The sequence below is a fragment of the Trachurus japonicus genome, chromosome 5 (genome assembly GCF_045865225.1).
Source record: "Trachurus japonicus isolate A0001 chromosome 5, Traja_1.0".
Classification (NCBI taxonomy): Eukaryota; Metazoa; Chordata; class Actinopteri; order Carangiformes; family Carangidae; genus Trachurus; species Trachurus japonicus.
The window spans coordinates 24,490,486-24,508,854 of NC_140911.1; the positions used below are offsets into that span (position 1 = coordinate 24,490,486).

The following is an 18,369-nucleotide window of genomic DNA, read 5'->3' on the forward strand; positions in this document are numbered from 1 at the left end:
AACTCGTGTTTTTCCGACCTGTGAAGTCGTACCAGTTCGATCTGGTACGAGTTCACGGGTCAGAAGTTACGAGTGGCCGTTATAGTGACTTTCACCGGTAAAACAGGTCGGAAAAACACGAGTGGGTTGCCTGAAACGCTACAAAGTCGTAAGTCGTGACTTGAAGCTGTAATTTACGATTTCAAAAGACTGCCTGGAACGCAGCATTAGCGAAAACAACCGGACCACTTACTTCTGCTTTAACAACTTTTACTGAAGCAGTTTTTGTGCTACAAGAAGTGTTGTCAAGATGACTTGCTTTTTGTCAGTGCCGAAAATCTGCATTTCAAAGTTCTTCAGTGGAATCAACACTAAGAATTTGCCACCAGGAGCAAATACTTCCTTTGACAATTTTAAATTCATAGTTTTCATTTTGAAATACCTTAAATCTTAAATTCTGGTATGACAAAGATTTCTCTGAGGTTACTGTTCTTCACAAACAAATAATAAACAAAGTGTTAATGTCACTGGTCCTACAGAGGTGTACAAGGCTACTTTAGGTCATACTTACTACCAGACAGATTCCAGTTTGTTTGTTTTGGTCATTTTCTATCACTATGCAGATGACACTCCACTGTATTTACCTTTACAGCTGCATCACAATGGTGGCCCTGAGAGCTCAACGCAGTGCAACTTAAGAAAACACACGCAAAGACACAAACATGCTACAAATTCAGAAAACAACTTCAGCAATTTGACAACATGTGCTAAATAACTGCTGAGTGCTTAAAATGGGACTTAAAATGCTCAAAGCATTTTTACTTTAGAAGATGTGAAAATGGCTGCCTGTTAGCTGCGTCTGACAACATGGCAAATGTGTTTATAATGTCAATATCACATGATTCAGATATTATTCTGTCACTTTTTATTGTGTCCCTGAAACACTTTGGTTTCTAAATTTGTGGCACATTTGTGTCTTTGCATGTGTTGCATGTGTTCTTAGGCTGAAGTACATTGAGGTGCCAGAGCCACTGTGCATTACACTATTAGGATGTTTAACTTCAGGTATGTGTTGAAGATACAAAGCTTGAATAACCTGTTATTGTTTACTTCACAAGACCCTCTTCCACCTATGCAAATCATGCCAGGAATTTGTTATCTCAATACTAGGGTAGTGCTAATGTTTACCATTAGGATCGACCAGCCTCCAGCTGAAATAATAACTAGAAAAAGAGATCTGTAAGACTCCAGAGACTGAGTCAGTGACAGTAACTGACAATCACATTGAAAAAACCTGTTTTGAAAACATATATTTCCTTTGGCTCCTTTGACTTGTCAAATTATTTATTCAGCCCAACACTTGTTTGTTCAGTAAACCTTTGAAAGGGCAACATCATGGCAAGCATTTACCTGCTTGAGGCTGAAGCGCAGCATGTGTCCAGACAATGAGACGGCGTTCTCAGTGGTTTTGAGGTCACTCAAGGTCAAAGTCTCACAGGAAACAACGTGGTAACGGACCAAGTCTTCGAGACGACCGGACGACTTCCAATCCATGATCTATGCACACGCACACACACACACACACCAATTATGTACATACAATGCAGTGAATAATAAATATACTGAAGTAATTACATTTCACACAGCTACGACCCACTCACAAGATCATCGTTGTGATTGCTTGTACAGTATTTCTACAGTTAAAACACTGATTCATAGAGATAAACATGCATAAAAAATGGCAATAATACAATATTCAAAAAATACTGTACTCACAGTGGATTGGTTGTTGTTTGCATCTAGAGGGACGAAGACAGTGAAAGGTCCGTCACCATGAAAATTGCCAACTTCTGATTGCTGAGCAACAAAGAAAAACAGAGTGAAAATATTGTTTGTGATTATGGATGTGGTGCACTGTATGGATCATAAAGCAAATTCAACTGATTTTTGTCAATCATAATTTATACCATAAGAAGATTCAAACCTGGGAATTTATGATGGATGAATGTACTTCTGTTCTGAAACATTGTTTATTAATAGTTTATAATTTTATGTTTTGCATTATTTATCTTATGTGTATAAAGACTGAAGTGAAAGAAGAATCATAAATTTAATTTAGGCTTAATTTACTGGAAGGATTTCAGTGTCTCCAACAAACACTTACCGACAGCATAAAATGAAAGAAGCTGTTTTCCGACTGCCGGAACAGCTCCTGTAAGAGACATAGACAGCACAACTTCCTGTGAAGGGGGCGGTCCTGACAGTGCAAGGTCACAGGCACAGTAAGCGGAGGGACAGAATCATGTGACTCACATTGTTGGTGTTTCCCCGACATTCAAGTCCATCGCCCACGTGGCCTCTGAAGCAGGTGCAGTTCCTCTGACCCTGACCAAAATACTCACAGCGAGCATACCGGCTGCAGCCGCCATTATTCTGTACAGACACACACACACAAAAAAGTCTGAGTCCTCAAAGAATCTCTACACTGCAACAAAAGTCTTAGCGTAGAAGGTCTACAGTAACTGCTCCTTCAAACGGCAAGAAGGAGTTGTTTGTCTCAAAAGCAGAGGGCTTGAAGTGAGCTTCGGCCGTAGCCAATCATGTCAGTTCGTCCAGTCCTCTTAACATTTGAAGCACAGCAGACAATTAAATGAGCTGAGAGCAGAGCAGCTTCCCCAGACATGCCAAACATGTTTGATATTGACATAAATTTGTTATTAAGAGCCGATGATGTTGAGCTTAAACATGAACACAACAGCTTTCAAGAGACAGTGAAACTCCTATCTCTGTGGAAATTGTATGTTAATAACACATCTTAGTAGACACTGACATCTGTGGATTATAGGCGATATCTTACAGTTCACAAAATACATTTCTATTATAAATGTCTGCAGACTATAAATACATTTACAGTATCTTTAAAAATTAGTGTACAAGCACAAATGTACCAAAAAGAACAAGTGCTGTGTCAAAGGCAGAGAGCTTTCAGACAAATATTGATTTGATCTAATTACTGCATCTTGCATGAAGTAATTAATAAAGTAAAAATATGTGTGATTATATTTCAGTAAGCATTTGTAAGAAAGCCAGCCAACAACAACAAAAAATCATTACATACTCAACGAATGAATACTGAGTATAATGAGAATATACAATGAGAATAATGAGTACTGAGGTGGATGGTGAGATACTGTAACAGCATAATTATTCCACTTGAACATTAATATGTAGCAGTAGTTTTTCTAGTTTTATATCAAAAACAGCTAAATTAAGTAAAAGACAACTTCCACCACAGAAATACATAATCAATTAGACATGACAAAATAAAAAAATGTTGAATTGAAAGAGCTACCATGTCAGTTTTCCTAACTTTTCTGTTTCTGTGTAAACAAATGAAACAAACGTACTGTTCTGCAGGGGTTGACAGGATAACAAAACCTGCCTGATCCTTGGAAGCCCATTTTACACATGCACGCCGTCTGAGACACAACAAAGCAGACAGAGAAAACAGTCAGTCACTTCATCTGTCTGTTTCCCCCTCCTCCCTGTGTTCAGCCAGTCAACAAATGTTGCAGAGAAAAAAACTGTTTTCTCTGGGTGAACACCTTCTCAGAGCTTTGACCATCTTCCGTGGTCACACTGATCATGATGCACAGTTCAGGAACCAAACACCTGTAGGTTAATAAACAGTGACAACTGAAAGATGGAGGATGGTGGTAAGAAAACAAACTGATTTCAGTTTAACATTTCATTAATTCCAAATAAAGTCAAATAAGTCTTATAACATGAAACAGTAATCTATAATGTTTTGATTTTCGACTGTTGGTCAAAATGCTGATGTCACCTTAAAGCAGTGGTTCCCAACCTTTTTTGGCTCATGACCCCATTTTGACATCACAAAATTCTGGTGATCCCCAATCATGCGTCAGCTCAGATATTTTTATATGCTGCATTTTATTTGAACTCAATTTATATATTTAAGAAAGTGAAAGTATAGTGAAAGTATAGAGTTTCATGTCGGCTCCTTCGGCTGTCAAAATAAACCTAAATGCGGGTTAATGAGAAATCAGATAATTTATCATTATTATGATAATGATAATCTGAAATGTATGTTCACAGAGAAACATCTTCTTTACACATTCAACTCCAGTCATTGTAGAGTGGAACGAGTATGAAACAGAGATTTAATAGTGGCACATAAATGCCACGTATCAACCAAGCTGCTGCACTGAGGAGAATAAAATCTCATCATCAAATCATAAATATACTGTAACACACAGTACAGTACATACATTGGCTAATGGCTACATCTGCACTGGGTGTACGGCTATATGGACATTAAAATGAATGATCGCTTACTGGTAGTAACTACTGTACTATCATAAAGCCCCCAACCTGCATGGCCCATGACCCTCAATGGGCAGCTTACATCATCATTTTGGAAAACAGACTCTAAAAGATAGCATTTTAAGATTTATGTAGTCTGGAGGCCATTAAAGAAATCTCAGTTCTGACAGGAGGAAAACAACGTATTAGTCTGGACAGACTTGGGAAAAAATTGTAATAATATTTAATTAGCTTAGTGTGGACATAGTTGACTTGGTAAAATAAACTTAATTACCAACAGGAAAGTGGCCAGAGCTATAGAAATAATACCAAGATTGTAGAGGCTGAAGCCATGAAACTGTAATGAGTCAGTGTTGGGGCATGTCTATGATGCACCAGCAGAAAGTCAGATTTACTGCAGCACAGTGTTATCTTACAATGTTGGGGCCCGCTCTGATGCAGTCTGCTGACTTGTGGCAGCCTCCATTTTTGACTAAACAGCCATCCATCTCTGTGAAAACACAACAAGAAGGACATTTTAAGATACTTAGGACATGGTCAAGTTGTAAGTCAGCCGTGAGCTGATGGTGTCTTTTGATGAAGCTAGACTGGCAGTTTCCCACTGGTGTCTTGTGTTAAGTTAGGCTAAACATCCTAATGTATCTACCTGCAAGGGAACAAAAGGATATCATTTAACAAAGCTAGAAACATTTAAGGTACTTGGATTTATAAAATTTCAGATATTCAATTAAGATGTCAGTGGTTTCAGGTTTGGTGTGTGAGGTCAGGGGGTCAGAGGTCAGGACAACAAACCCAGACAGATGACTCCATCTCCAGTGTAGCCCTCTCTGCAGGTACAGGTCCTCTCTCCTGCAGAGACTTTCATACATGCAGCGAACTCTGAACATCCACCGTTAAACCTGCTGCACACATCCAGCTCTGACCAACAGGAGGGAGAGAGAGAGAGAAAACAAACAGATTTTATGTAATGTGTTATGTGTGTGTCTGTGGTTTGTGTGTGTGTGTGTGTGTGTGTGCGTGTGTGTGTGTACCTTTGCAGTGGGTTCCATTGCCTTCATATCCAGCTGCACACACACAAGCAGGTGCTGCTCCGTTTGGCCCTGTTACACAGCTACAGCAGAGTAAAACTGTTCAATATTTATGTCTCACATTTTCTACTGATGCTGCTACTGGTGGTTTCTGTTGTCTGTCATTCATCTTCCTGTAGCTCCATGTTTACCATTTCATTATCTACTGCCTATTTTTTTTTTTTACATTATTTAATGATCATTATCAGTTCTTACACAATGCACTTCTGCTGTACTTCTGTATTTTCTAAATGTTTTCTCTTAGGGTGAACACTGCTGTACGTTTTTCCTCTGTTTCATACAGCTCCTAACCCCATTCTCCTTGTTAAAGACGAAAGACTAAATTTTGTTTACAATCCACAATGCATGATGGTAGTCAATTTTCAGTGAGTGACCACTATGACATTTTATATTATATATTTTTGGTGATGGATTAATCCTCAATTGTAACAATAGGAATTAGTGAACATGTTATGGTGCATAGCCACTCTTTTCAGCTGTACAGCAGGTAGTTCTTTGATTCTGCGTATATTTATAACTAATAAGAAACTCTTAGTGATTATTACCTATGATTGAACTATGTGCACAACAGGAGGACTTACTTACTTGGCATTCTCATCACACACACCTCTACAGGCGTCATCCTTGATCTCTGAGACGCACAAAGATTGAAGGTGACAAGTTTCAGTTAAAACATAGAGTGAGGTCAGAATAGTGTGTGCGTGCGTGCGTGCGTGCGTGCGTCTTACCTATTGAGCAGGACGTTCCTTTCCAACCTTTATAACACACACACTTTCCAGTTCCTGCCAGGCCATCCTGACACTTCCCATGGCCACATACACACTCTGCAACACACACACACACAGATAAAGATTAAGGATCATTTGCTCATTGTCTTCTTAGCAATGTACATTCGCGACAATCATTTTGTTTTGTTTAGATTTTCTAGCTTCATGAGTTTGTTTGTGTGGTTGCTATAATGTCAAGGTTTGTCACTGCCATAGGTTTTTAGCATCGTGTATTAGTGGCAGTTTATCTTTATTAGCCTGACAGGATTTGTATGTTTGTTTTATGTTTAAACCTAGCAGGGTTGTCAGCTTCATACTGTAGTTTTTGTTGTTGTTGTTGGTTTGTTTTTTTGCATTGCATGCAGGTTAACAATAAGCGTTTGAATTTGAAAACTTTTGTCAAAATGTAACACTTTAGAAACATTTGTCCACTTAAACTCATACAAATTATGAAGTCCATCACTCTGTTTTTTTCAGAAACTGTAAAACTTATTAAATCTTTCTTGTCCCACAATTTTTGCTCACTTGACACCAAATTTGCTGCACTACATCTTCAGACTGTCCTCCACAAAGTTAGTATCCGGCATTGTGATATTTGAAAAATTGAGCCTAATTCTTGCTGAATACATTCTCAATCTTCCTGAAATTTTTTAAAATTTTATCTCAAAAACGGATTTTTTGAAAACATTTTGAATTCTGCTCTCATGTGAATAATTGCAGTCGATGTAAGAGTGGCAATTTTAAACATTAGATTTTTTTTCTTATGAAGCAAAACATTTATAATTACAAACAAATCACCAGCATGATGTCAAAATGCAATTTATGTATTACCAGATTATTGTCTTGATAACAGAATTTTTTATATTTTGACAATTTCTGAAATCTGCCTTGATAACTGCTGCCTGGCTGGTGACTACCTGAGTCCATTTGTGAAGCCACACGTCAGGTCTCACTTCCAGCCAATTAGCTCAATGAGAGGATGGTTCTTGGTGTCAGAGGTTGTGAGTTCAAACCCCGGCTGAGGCAAAGTGGACGATGTAATGCTGATGTTCTTGTTGTCTTCCTATTTTGACTCTTGTTACTCAGATTTGCCTAAATTTGTCCAAAACTGCCTGGCCCTGACCACCGCTGCAAAGCAGCTTTAATTAGTTAGTTTTTTCACATTTGGATTAGTTGGTATTCTTCCTTCACTGTCACTCGACAGCAACGTTTTATTTGTTGAAATATTTTCTGACAGACATAAATCTGAGGCTGTTTCTCTGTGTGCTCAGGAGGGTTTCTGTCTGGATGAGTTTTCTCACTGGAGGAGCAGTTGACACCGTATCGTCCCGGCTCACAGTCCTCGCACGCGGTGCCATGGAAACCCTCGTAGCAACGGCACTCCCCGTTGCCATCGTTACCATCCTGACACTCGCCGTGATTGGAGCACCAGCTGCCAACTTCCCCAGGGCATCTAAAGCACTCGTGGCCGTAGTAACCAGGGCAACAGGAGTGATCCTGCAGGACAGACCATTAGTATTATTAGTTTGTTTTTGTTTTATTTATTTTTTTAAAGATAATAATTTCCAAGCCCTTTTCAAACCTGTAACATCTTCATCTGACCTGAAGTGACGGCTTGTCATTGAGACGGAGGTGTCTGTGATGTAAATATTTATCATGCCTTCTGAATATTCTGTCACCTAAGAGTTAACTCATTCTATAAAAATAAGAGGAAACTACTATCTAAATACTACTAATATGTAAATACAATTTACTATGTAAATGTAAATCACAGACTCAGTACCCAACCTAAACCAAAGCTCTCAACAGCGGTAGTAGTAGTTATAATGGCAAATATAGTTTTAGTAGTAGTACTGTTAGCAGACCTTGGTAACCCGAAGACATTTGACGATGCAGCCTGGCACTGACTTCCTCACGGGGCCAACTCGTTTTCTGAATACACAGTTTGACTTCATGTTGGCTGGAAACTGTGGTCTGACCTGCAATAGGATGCATTTGAGATATAGTATAAATGTGTTGTGTCATTCAAACATGAACAAACCTCTGTTAACAGTTTCGTAGTTCATTTAACTCAGAGCTCAATTTTTCATATGTGTTTTCGGATTATACTGAACAGGTGGTGGTGTTATCAAGTCCACCACCTGTATACTAACGGCTTTCTTACTGGTTTGTAGGCGAAGCTGCATTTAGGTGGTCCTTGACAGTCTGTACACCTTCCCTGCAGATAGGGGCAGAGAGGGGTTGTAATAGCAGGAACATAAATCCATCCATCCATCCATCCATCCATCCACATTTCATTTACTTGTTGCAGTCATTTTATTTTAGTGTTTTTTTTTTACCCTTTTAACATCGTACATGTATCCTCAAAGACTGACTGTGGAACAAAGGAAAGCAGAAAATGTTCTTGTCTAGTCTTTGTGGCTTTGCAAAATCCAGCTCCCTGACAGCTGGTATTTTGGTGGATTTTGGTGGTGCTGCTTCTCCTGCAAAAGTCCCTCCAATGCACATCTAGTGACATTGTCTACAAGATGTAACATAATGATGCTCAAAAAGTGTTTATTTACACTGCCAAAACAACAAATGAAGTTTAATGTGGTGTACACAGGCAGGTCTGTGTAGAGGTCTTATAGATTAGCTAGGTTAAAAAACCGTCTTTGCTCATTAAACCCCTGCAGCAGGACAATCGATTTGTGAACCTACACACGACCTGCAGCCACAGACTGTAGAAGTGTCAGAGAGCAGTGACATTGTACGGGGTTGTTCATCATGTTTACCTTGTAAAACAGATGCAAATGACGCCAGGCACAGGCAAAATAAACACACACATCTACAAACATCAGACTAGCCGAATGTAAGTCTGCAGTCTGCTGTTGATTTGGTAAACATCAGATTCCTGGGGCTCATCAATCCTGTTCATCCATCTATCCTTTTCTTTTCAGAAAGTGTCATTTGATGATGCAACTCCCTGAATGATGATTTATTCTTGAACCGCTGTCACATCAATTATGACATAATGTGACAATTGAAGGAGTGAGATACATTAGATACAAAATTAAACATGACACAGTATCTCATTGACATAATCATATGAACAGCTTCACCACCTCCTAGTATAATATATTTTCTTTATCATCTTTAACCTAATAAAATAAAAAATAAAAAATATATCTACCTTTATCTGCAGATTTGTAGTGACACTTGGCACCACCCCCTGACAATATGACTGCTCGAAGATATTGGTTTCTTTATTTGACTGAGCGTACTGTAGTTGTCATGCCTCGCTGTGATTGAAATACTGTAGCTGTTTCCAAGCAATGATATCAGTTCAGTCTGAGACACTTCTAGTAAGTGACCATTTTTGCAAAAAAAAAAAAGGTTGAACAGAGACATTTGGCAATAGGGACCCTGCAGTTTCCCGCATACATGAATGTGGAATTTATATAAAAAGAAAGTCACGACACACTACAGTGTGGAGGTTGGGGGAAGGATGGAAATGGCATGAGCACGAAGGACAGAGTAATAGTGAGGAAGTGTCAGGGTATAATGTTTGCTGTGTAGACCTAATTCATCTGTCAGTCATTGTGAGGCATGAACAGATGGAACCGATCAGCCAACATAAGCCTGACTCCAGTTGTTCGCCTGAACTAAGGCTAAACATCATCCATGTGATGGGGTGTATTCATTAGTCACAACATCCTCTGATCTACATTCCCCTTTATCCAGCCCTGCACGTGCATTACACAAAACAACAGGCTGATCCTCCCATCCACCCATTCATCCATTCATTCATCAGTCCATCTGTACATTCTCCCATTGGTCAATAAATCCATTCATTGATCAGATCGCCCATCCACCCGATCATCCATTCATGCATCCTTACGTTGACCTGCAGGGTGACTGGCTTGCTGCATCTGTTGCGGTGGACTTTGAGGACCTGAGGGACGACTATGATGACACCATATACTGTCTCAATGAAAGTGCCGTCAAGGGGAACGTCATTCACAAATGTCTGGAGGATGAAAAACATATCAGACTCTTCAGGTGGAAAAATATACATATTAACATTAAGACCTCACAGGAGTGTTGACATATTTTAGCACTCCAAATATGTATCTATAATAGTTCACAGGAATACTGATCATGTACTAAATTATTCAGTTTATAGATAGATTCCCTTCTCTCATGGCAGCCACTGATCTCAGTTCCTTTCTATGAAAATCAATTTACATAGACTTGAAGCTTGCCACATAGAGATAATCCATCACGGTCAACGTTTACGAATCGGTATCACCCAATAATGCAGCTGTGAATGCATCTGAGAACTGACAGTCAGCTGTTGGAATGAATTTTATTGATAATCTCAAGTCAAACTGACATGATAAACAAGGAGCAGATATTGATGTTGTGATGGTTTATTTGTGTCTGTTCAGGAGACCTCAAGTGTCGGCATGTGCTTTGACACAACACCAGAAAATGTAGCTGCAAACGATACAAAAAATAATGTAACATTGGCAAAACAATCTTGTATGAATATATTTATATCGAATATGATATATCTTTATTGCTCTGATGGATAATTTAATGGCAAAATTATGCTCAAGGTTTAGATTTGGTTGTAGTTCAGGATGTGTTTTCTGAATATGTTTCAAAAGCTTGGAATAGGAGAAGAGGAATGGACTACAGACTGTTTACTTGTGGACTGAATCAGATACACACTTGGTATGAACTGACACAACTGGTCATGTTTGCTTAAAGCAGAAGTAAGCGGAATGTTTGTGTTAATATAAGTCTTAAATAGTTATATCTTCCAACAGCAATCACTTATATAGAGTGTTTGGTCCGAAACACGGGTCTGTCAGTCACTCTGCTCTGCTGTAAGCCGAGGAGAAAACTTTCCTTGTATCCCACAACCTTTATCCAATGAGGAGAGAGAACGGCATAAAGGGGCGGTCCTCTCTGTGTGTGCAGCCAAGGGATGCTCGTGAATGTGGTGACGTAGGGACGAGGGCGGGGACTGCTAACTCCATCGGCTGACAAGAAGTTAGCCAAAACGACCGGATCGCTTACTTCTGCTTTAAATCTGTGTATTATGTCTATATTTTTCAGGCTGCGTGTGTATTTCTATTTTCTGTTTATTTATTTCTGTGAGGAATTGTGTAATGAAAATGGTCAGACACAAATCTCTTAATCATTCATTCATTCATTCCTCCACATCTCTGCAAGTTCATTTTCATAGAAATGAGTTGCTGCCTGGAAGAAAGTGAATCTAAAAACGGACAGCACCGTCAAATCAGACCTTTGAATGGCTGTGAGGCTTGTGTTGGTGCACTTTTTGTTACCTGGTTGTTCGTGTTAATGTGAAAGTGGACCTGGTACTCGCTGCCCAGCAAAGTGCTTTTCAATGTGCCGTCATACAAGTGGTCAGGAAAGAGCAGCTCATGGGGTATCGCGTGGTACTTGAACACATCAGGGTCCTGGAGAGAGATAGAGGGTTGTATACAGACAGTACCATTCTGCTTTACTGATTCATTTGGTTGGTTTAATGTTGGTGTTGGTTGCGTTGACTTGCAGCTGTTTGTCTGGTTACAAAAACAACCAATGAATCAGAGCTTCTTAGGCAGAATTAAAGGTGGTGGGAGCTGAATGAGAAATTTGCAGCTTGTTGTAAGGTGACTAACAGAAAAAAAACAACCCTTCCTCACCTCCACACAGAAAATAATATGAACACTCACAGTGACAGACTGAAGAATGAAGTTAGGTTCAGTCTGATAATCAGACTATCTATAACCAGAATACGAGGTTTGCAAGGTTTAAAGTCACCACTATCACTTCCAAGCCAAGAGTCACAGAGACACAGACTCTGACCTTAAGTCAGAAAATGCTGAGTTCAAAGACAAGATGATGGCATGAGATGGAATATTTGGCGAGCTGTATCTGCATAACATGAAAAATGAGAATATATCCAGTCCGGTGGCGTAGTCAAGCATTCCTTCAGTGAGTATTGTAAACAAACACTGCTGGAGTAATCTAGGTCAGCAACCGTTAGTGCACTGGCTCGTTTCATCTGGACCTACCAGGAGGGATGAGTTAGTCTTGCTGAGGTACTGCCTGATGGCATCGTCTGTTGGCAGCAAGAGGGTGTACTCAAACATACTGATGTCCTCTGACAGGTTGTACATCTGTGAGAAAACACACACGCATACACAAAACTTGAAAACAAACAAACAAGGTTTCCATTAAAAAACGACAGGAGGATGATATCTTACCAGAGCGTACTGTCTGAACAGAGTGAAGTTGGAGGAGGAGTTCAGGAAGGCCATCAGTGTGGGAGGCTTGGGGGGGAGATCTGAGCGGGGTGGAGCCAGAATCTGACAAAACCCAGATTAAAAATAAATAAATCAACGGAGATCAACGCGCTGCACAAGGGGTAAAGCTCTAAGAAATCAGCAGGATATCATTTGTTCACTCTTACCCGGTCTATGAAGTGAATGTAGCCGTTGCTTGCAGGTAAGTTGTGTTTGAGTATGGAGGCCTCTCCAACGCGGATCACCTGGAACAAAATCACAGTCAAATATACAATTTGTGTGTGTTTATCAAACTCTGAACTGAACTAGGCCAGATTCAGATACATCAACTGTGATATTGTGCTGTGTTCTTGACAGAGCAGGGACCAGACACTTGCAAACTGTGGGTAATTAGCTGAGACAGCACCTGAGGTACCTTGTCTGCAACTGGGACTGAACCCCTCTGTCGCTAGGTGAGAACCAGAGCTCAGTAGAAAGCTGAAAGTCATCTGAGGTCACCAAGGTCAGAAAATAATAATGTGATGCTGCAAACCATGTTCAAGAATGAAGTAATGAGATTATTTTTTTAGGGTTGCAGTAACTCTTTGTTCTTTATTGAACATGTTACAACGTAATCTATGGGCCTTGGAGATATTAAATAAATTGTTCTTTATTTATGGTAATGCTCTCCTTTATTTTCTTTCTGGAGTGAGATATTACAATAGTGATATGTCTAAAACTCCTCCTAAACTCCCAAATAAGCACAATGTGTTTTACTGAAATGTAAGACAGGCAGAGTCCATTGCTGTGTACTGTAGGTAACACAATGCATCTGCAAATGCAATTTAAGTAACACTAAAATGTTCAACAGTGGAAATATACTTAATTAAACTTTACATTTTATTCCTAATAAGACTGAAGGTCTAATTATCGCTTTATTCATCCTGTTCTGTGCATATGTTCTTACAATAAACTCATTACAAATCCAGTTACATGTGTACATGCCAAAAGAAACTAGCTGGTGTAAACTCTTTTCTCTTGTCCCCCATACAGTACATGTCATGGAAACTGCAGTTTACTTGATGCTTAAAAAATCAACTGGAGAAAGCTAATCTGTAATCTAATTACTGGGTACAGACAACCAGAGAGTTACTAGATCTACCTGCGTGTGTACAGTCACTCAGTCAGTCAGCGTTACCACAAGTCTTACCCCAGAGCTGTTGCTGATCTCCCAGTAGGTGGGGTGATTGAGGGTGGGCAGCCTGCTGCCCACAAGTCTATCCAGATCTTCTATAGAATAAATCCCCTGTAGGATGTGAGCACTAGCAAAGGAAAATGTTGAAAATGTTAAAATGTTAAAAACTCATTTCACTCAACAAGCCTGGAGGTCTGTGAAGTCCAGTGTTCAGATGGGTCAAAACTTCCAGTGAATCCTGGTTTGTCAGTTCAAGGATGACGAGCATCAGAGAAAAGATATCCTGAGCACATGATGCTGGTGCTCATCTTTATCTTATTACTTTAATTCACGCTGTAAACAAATCTCCAGAAAACACCAAAACCAGCACCAACATGACAGCAAATTATTTATAACTGTTTCTCATGTTTGTCAAAGTTGATGCAAAACACCTACAGATATTTTGAACCCATGTGTGAGAATCCACTGAATGACGTTTACGAGTTACCTCCTTTGAAACATGAACGTTACACTATGGCAGTATCTCATGTCTCTGTAGCAGCCTCCAAGCAGCAGGTTTAATGCATTATTTGGTTATGAAATAGCTGTCTCATCAAGTTGGTGCTGGCCTGGAGGAAATCTTTGAAAACATCTGTGGCTACAAAACAAGTTCACTGACACCGGTGTGGCTCTCTGAGATGATGATGGGGTATAAACTTATTTTAGCTGACAGTAAAACAACAGATGTCAGATGACATATTTGACCTCAGTTTCCCGCGGCTTTCATTCTTTGTGCTAATCTAGGCTAAACACACCGTCTGTTTGACGCACACTCTGACCTATAACCTCAAAGTATAAATACAGCAGTCTTGTAAGTGTGTGTTTTATACATGTCTGTTCAGTGTGTGAGGCGACTGACCGCAGGAAGTGAGGCAGGTTGTGTCGGTTGGTCCAGAACAAGTCCTGCTCCACACTCATGTTCTTCAGAGCTTCTCTGCTCGGAACCAGCAAGGTGAGGTTCCCACTCAGGTCCTCAGAGAAATGACTGTACTTCTGAGCACACACACACACACACACACATGCGCACACACACACACACACACACACACATGCACACATACAACTCAGTGTGTTTCTTCAACACTTACAGAGACCACTGGTTTCAACTCAAGTTAGACCAGATAACTTTAACTTAATGTGTTTAACTGTACAAACCTGAGTCAGACGGTAGAAACTGTACAACTTCAGGTTCATGTCCAACTCCTACACACACACAGACACAGAGACACACACACATTTATTAGGATTCTAGATGAATCTGGTTTGTAATACCAGCACTTCACTTCACCATGTCACGAATGAACATTTTTTCAGTGAGTAACTGTCTCTTCAAGTCTGAGTCTGTGTTCAGCCAAAGATCTTCTATGAACGAAGAATCTTCACTCTGTAACACTGCTGAAGAATTGTGAGCGGTTTTGTAGTTCTGACAATTTACACAACTTACACTGACGACAGAGTGAGATGACTCCCTCCAGCAGAGGAGATCACCTTGTGTCAATTTTCTCCAAGACTGAGAACAGGAACAAAAAACCTTTGGGACGTTCGTCCATGTACTTACGTCCTGTAGTGATCCATAGCAGAGGGTTCCGTCTCCAGCAAAACCATCAGGACAGGTGCAGGTGTGAGTTCCTGATTCCTTCACCTCACACTTGGCCTGACAGAGTAGATTGTCACAATCAAAAACAATTAATATCCTCTCTTTTTTCATTTTATGAATGCTTCTCATTAAGACAAAATAAATATTATTGCATTAATATTGCACATCAAATTCTTCGGATGTAGAATTATAACTTTAATCTCAGCAAGAGACATCTGAGGGTATTTGACATTTAGAATAACCCAGCAGCAAAATGTATTTTCTTGAAACTTGCCAGACAATAGTGTTACGAGTTGAGAACTATTTTGTACCAAAGTGTGTCCTTGAACTCCACACAGGAAGAAGCAGACATTGCTGTATGTGTGTGTGTGTGTGTGTGTGTGTACCAGGTTGTGGCAGCCCCCGTTCTTTTTGCTGCAGGGGTTGACGAGGTCACACACGATCCCATTCCCCATGTAACCTGTTTTACAGACACAGTCGCTCTGCAGTCACACAAACAGTGAGAGACAACAGAAGATGCTTCAAATTAGTTTTGAGAAGTGTCACTGTTTCTCTAGTCTCAGTTCTTAAGGATATCCGGAGCTGATGGGCCCTGACAGCTAACGCCTGGTCTCCATTAGTCCTGAGCTGGGACTTGAATGGGGAGAGAGAGAGCTACCTGGGGATCTGAGGCTGCGCTCTGGTTTGTAACGGAGCAATAACTCGATAAAATAAGTGGGAGCTGAACCATGAAATGCATTAAAGGTAATCAGTAAAATCTATGGAGGAGCTGCCCTTTTACAAATGAAAGGAGAGAACAGAGGAAACATGAGAACATAAGAAAGAGAGAACGTGTAAACTGCATTAGGAACTGTTAATAACATCTTTTTTCTTCACACCTGTCCAGGCCCCAGGTGGTTACAGTTGGCATTGACGCTGCAGCCCCCTCGACTCTCCAGCTGACAGTTGTTGATCTCCACACACACTTTGCCGTCACCTGTCCAACCCTCGTTGCAGATGCACGACGCGTTACCAGGGCCGACATACACACACTCTGCCTGTTGAGACATAAAGGAGGGAGGGGTAGGTCTGTTATGAAGGCCGACTTGAATCAGTTTTCACTCTCTGAAAGGTCAGAAAAGAAGGAGGGTTACGTCATTTTTCCTTCAGCTGAAGGGAGGTAGTGGGCCTGGGTTTTGGAGAGCATGGCAGAGCCTTGTATCTTTATTTATTCACATGTTTGCATGTAAATTCAACCTTTCCTTCGGAGATTTATCATAAAATTACTAAGATCAAATAGATCAAATCACCACAAAATTGTATTTTCAGTATTGAGAGAGCACCAGTTTTATCTGTTTTATCTGTACATCTTGCTGTGTGTTATTCAGCAGCATGATAAAATATTTGATAAATGGAAAACGCCATCTTGTTGCTTTTTCTATCTGATAATTCCTGTCATCATTATGCAAACAATCGCTCAATTCAACACATTTTGTTTTAAAGTCTGATGTTCAATGTTTAAATTATGTAATTTATCTTTGATTTCAATATGTTTTCCTTTATTGATTAATGGTGAAACGATTAGTGCTGACTCAGTATTGTTTTATTATTTTGTTGAGATATTGGTCGAGGGGCTTTTAAAATATCAACAACTCTGGGGAGGTTTAAATAACTTCATCATTCACACATAATTATGCAGTAAGTCTTACGTTCATGTCACAGTGTCCTCGAGTGCTCTGCTGGCAGGGGTTGATGGGAGAACAGGAGTGGCCGTCACCGTCGTATCCATCTCTACACTCACACCTGGAACAACACACACACACACACACACACACACACACACACACACACACACACACATACACAGACGCCAAAGTCAGCAGCTGCTCAGGTAACAGAGGACTGACAGAAGAATTACTGACTGCTCCTTTGAATCATCTCCACGGATGACAAAGGATGGATGGATCAGTGGATGATTGATCACATGATTAATATATATAGCTTTATTTTACAGACTCCAAGTCCAATAATTGACATAAACAAATAAACATGTGAAGCTGAGGATGTTCCTGCCTTCACTGCCACTGTCGCCCCCTCTCCGTTGACAACAGCAGTTCAGGTCCCTCTCTGTCCGAGCCAACAGCCCCACAGTCGCGTCGTGGATGTAAACATCTCACTTCTTATCCACAGTGGCGCTGTGATCTAAATCCTAACATCATGACAGCAGTAATGCTGGTGTTTGGCAGGTGTGAAGTTTATTATCTTAGTTTAGTGTGTTGGTGCTGAGAGGAGCTGAGGCTGAAGGGAGCGCTGTCACAGTTCTGCTACAGGTCAGAAAACGAAGGGTGAACAGAAACACTGGCTTCATACTAGGACTCGATGAAACATCACAAAATTTTTGAAACTCATTCTCTGGGAGACATCACTGTCTTCCAAATGTCATGGAAATCCATGCAGCTATCACAGTGTGGGCAATGACTCCAGTGTTTTCCCCTCTATTTCTGCTGGTTTTCTCTCTCGCCATGTGTGTGTGTGTGTGTGTGTGTGTGTGTGGCACTCCCTCACCCTCCCTTTTTCTCTCTCAGCCACTTGATTTCCAATCAGCCAGCACTCCTGCTGTTCACCGGCTCATCGGGCCCTGCACTGTACTCTACACTCCTCTTGCCAGTCTCCAGCCTTCATTCCCCAGCCAACAAACACAGACCGGGCTCCTCACTCTCCACGCCACCTGATCTCAGTCTGCTACCCAGTTTCCAGTTTCGTTCCCTTTTCAGAAAAACAAACTCATTCTATTCTGGTCATTTTTGACCCCTAAATCGTTGTCCTGATGGTCACCCAGTGTTGGGGGGAGCAAAAAACACGACTAAAACTGATGCAGGCAAACCGGAGTTACACCATGGCTAGACGGCGCTAGGGATAGCCACAACGCTAACCTATGGGGCAATTCTTTCAACCACAACAAACACTCAAAAAACAATCAAATATCTATGGTACATGACTGGAATCCTTAGAGACACCACTGAACTTATATAGTGTACAGTATAAACAGTATAAACTTTGTGTTTTTGCATGTAGTCACTCACCTCAGACAGCC

The 18,369-nt window shown here is 40.4% G+C and overlaps 1 protein-coding gene across 1 annotated transcript in view; it reads right to left on the minus strand.

The window, feature by feature from the left end:
• stab1 (stabilin 1) overlaps positions 1–18,369 on the minus strand; it is a 77,961-nt gene that overhangs the window by 36,408 nt on the left and 23,184 nt on the right. Inside the window, exons 24-48 of the mRNA XM_085776916.1 lie at positions 16,985–17,078; positions 16,175–16,333; positions 15,683–15,778; positions 15,258–15,353; positions 14,855–14,902; positions 14,559–14,692; positions 13,676–13,787; positions 12,654–12,731; positions 12,448–12,549; positions 12,256–12,360; positions 11,521–11,655; positions 10,062–10,190; positions 8,346–8,399; positions 8,047–8,160; positions 7,483–7,678; positions 6,143–6,238; positions 6,000–6,045; positions 5,358–5,437; positions 5,119–5,244; positions 4,743–4,816; positions 3,387–3,458; positions 2,293–2,412; positions 2,144–2,191; positions 1,756–1,836; positions 1,390–1,536 (exon numbers count right to left, since the gene is read on the minus strand). Of these exons, the coding sequence (XP_085633042.1) occupies positions 1,390–1,536; positions 1,756–1,836; positions 2,144–2,191; positions 2,293–2,412; positions 3,387–3,458; positions 4,743–4,816; positions 5,119–5,244; positions 5,358–5,437; positions 6,000–6,045; positions 6,143–6,238; positions 7,483–7,678; positions 8,047–8,160; positions 8,346–8,399; positions 10,062–10,190; positions 11,521–11,655; positions 12,256–12,360; positions 12,448–12,549; positions 12,654–12,731; positions 13,676–13,787; positions 14,559–14,692; positions 14,855–14,902; positions 15,258–15,353; positions 15,683–15,778; positions 16,175–16,333; positions 16,985–17,078 (2,542 nt within the window). The remainder of the gene's footprint in view (positions 1–1,389; positions 1,537–1,755; positions 1,837–2,143; positions 2,192–2,292; positions 2,413–3,386; positions 3,459–4,742; positions 4,817–5,118; positions 5,245–5,357; positions 5,438–5,999; positions 6,046–6,142; positions 6,239–7,482; positions 7,679–8,046; positions 8,161–8,345; positions 8,400–10,061; positions 10,191–11,520; positions 11,656–12,255; positions 12,361–12,447; positions 12,550–12,653; positions 12,732–13,675; positions 13,788–14,558; positions 14,693–14,854; positions 14,903–15,257; positions 15,354–15,682; positions 15,779–16,174; positions 16,334–16,984; positions 17,079–18,369) is intronic.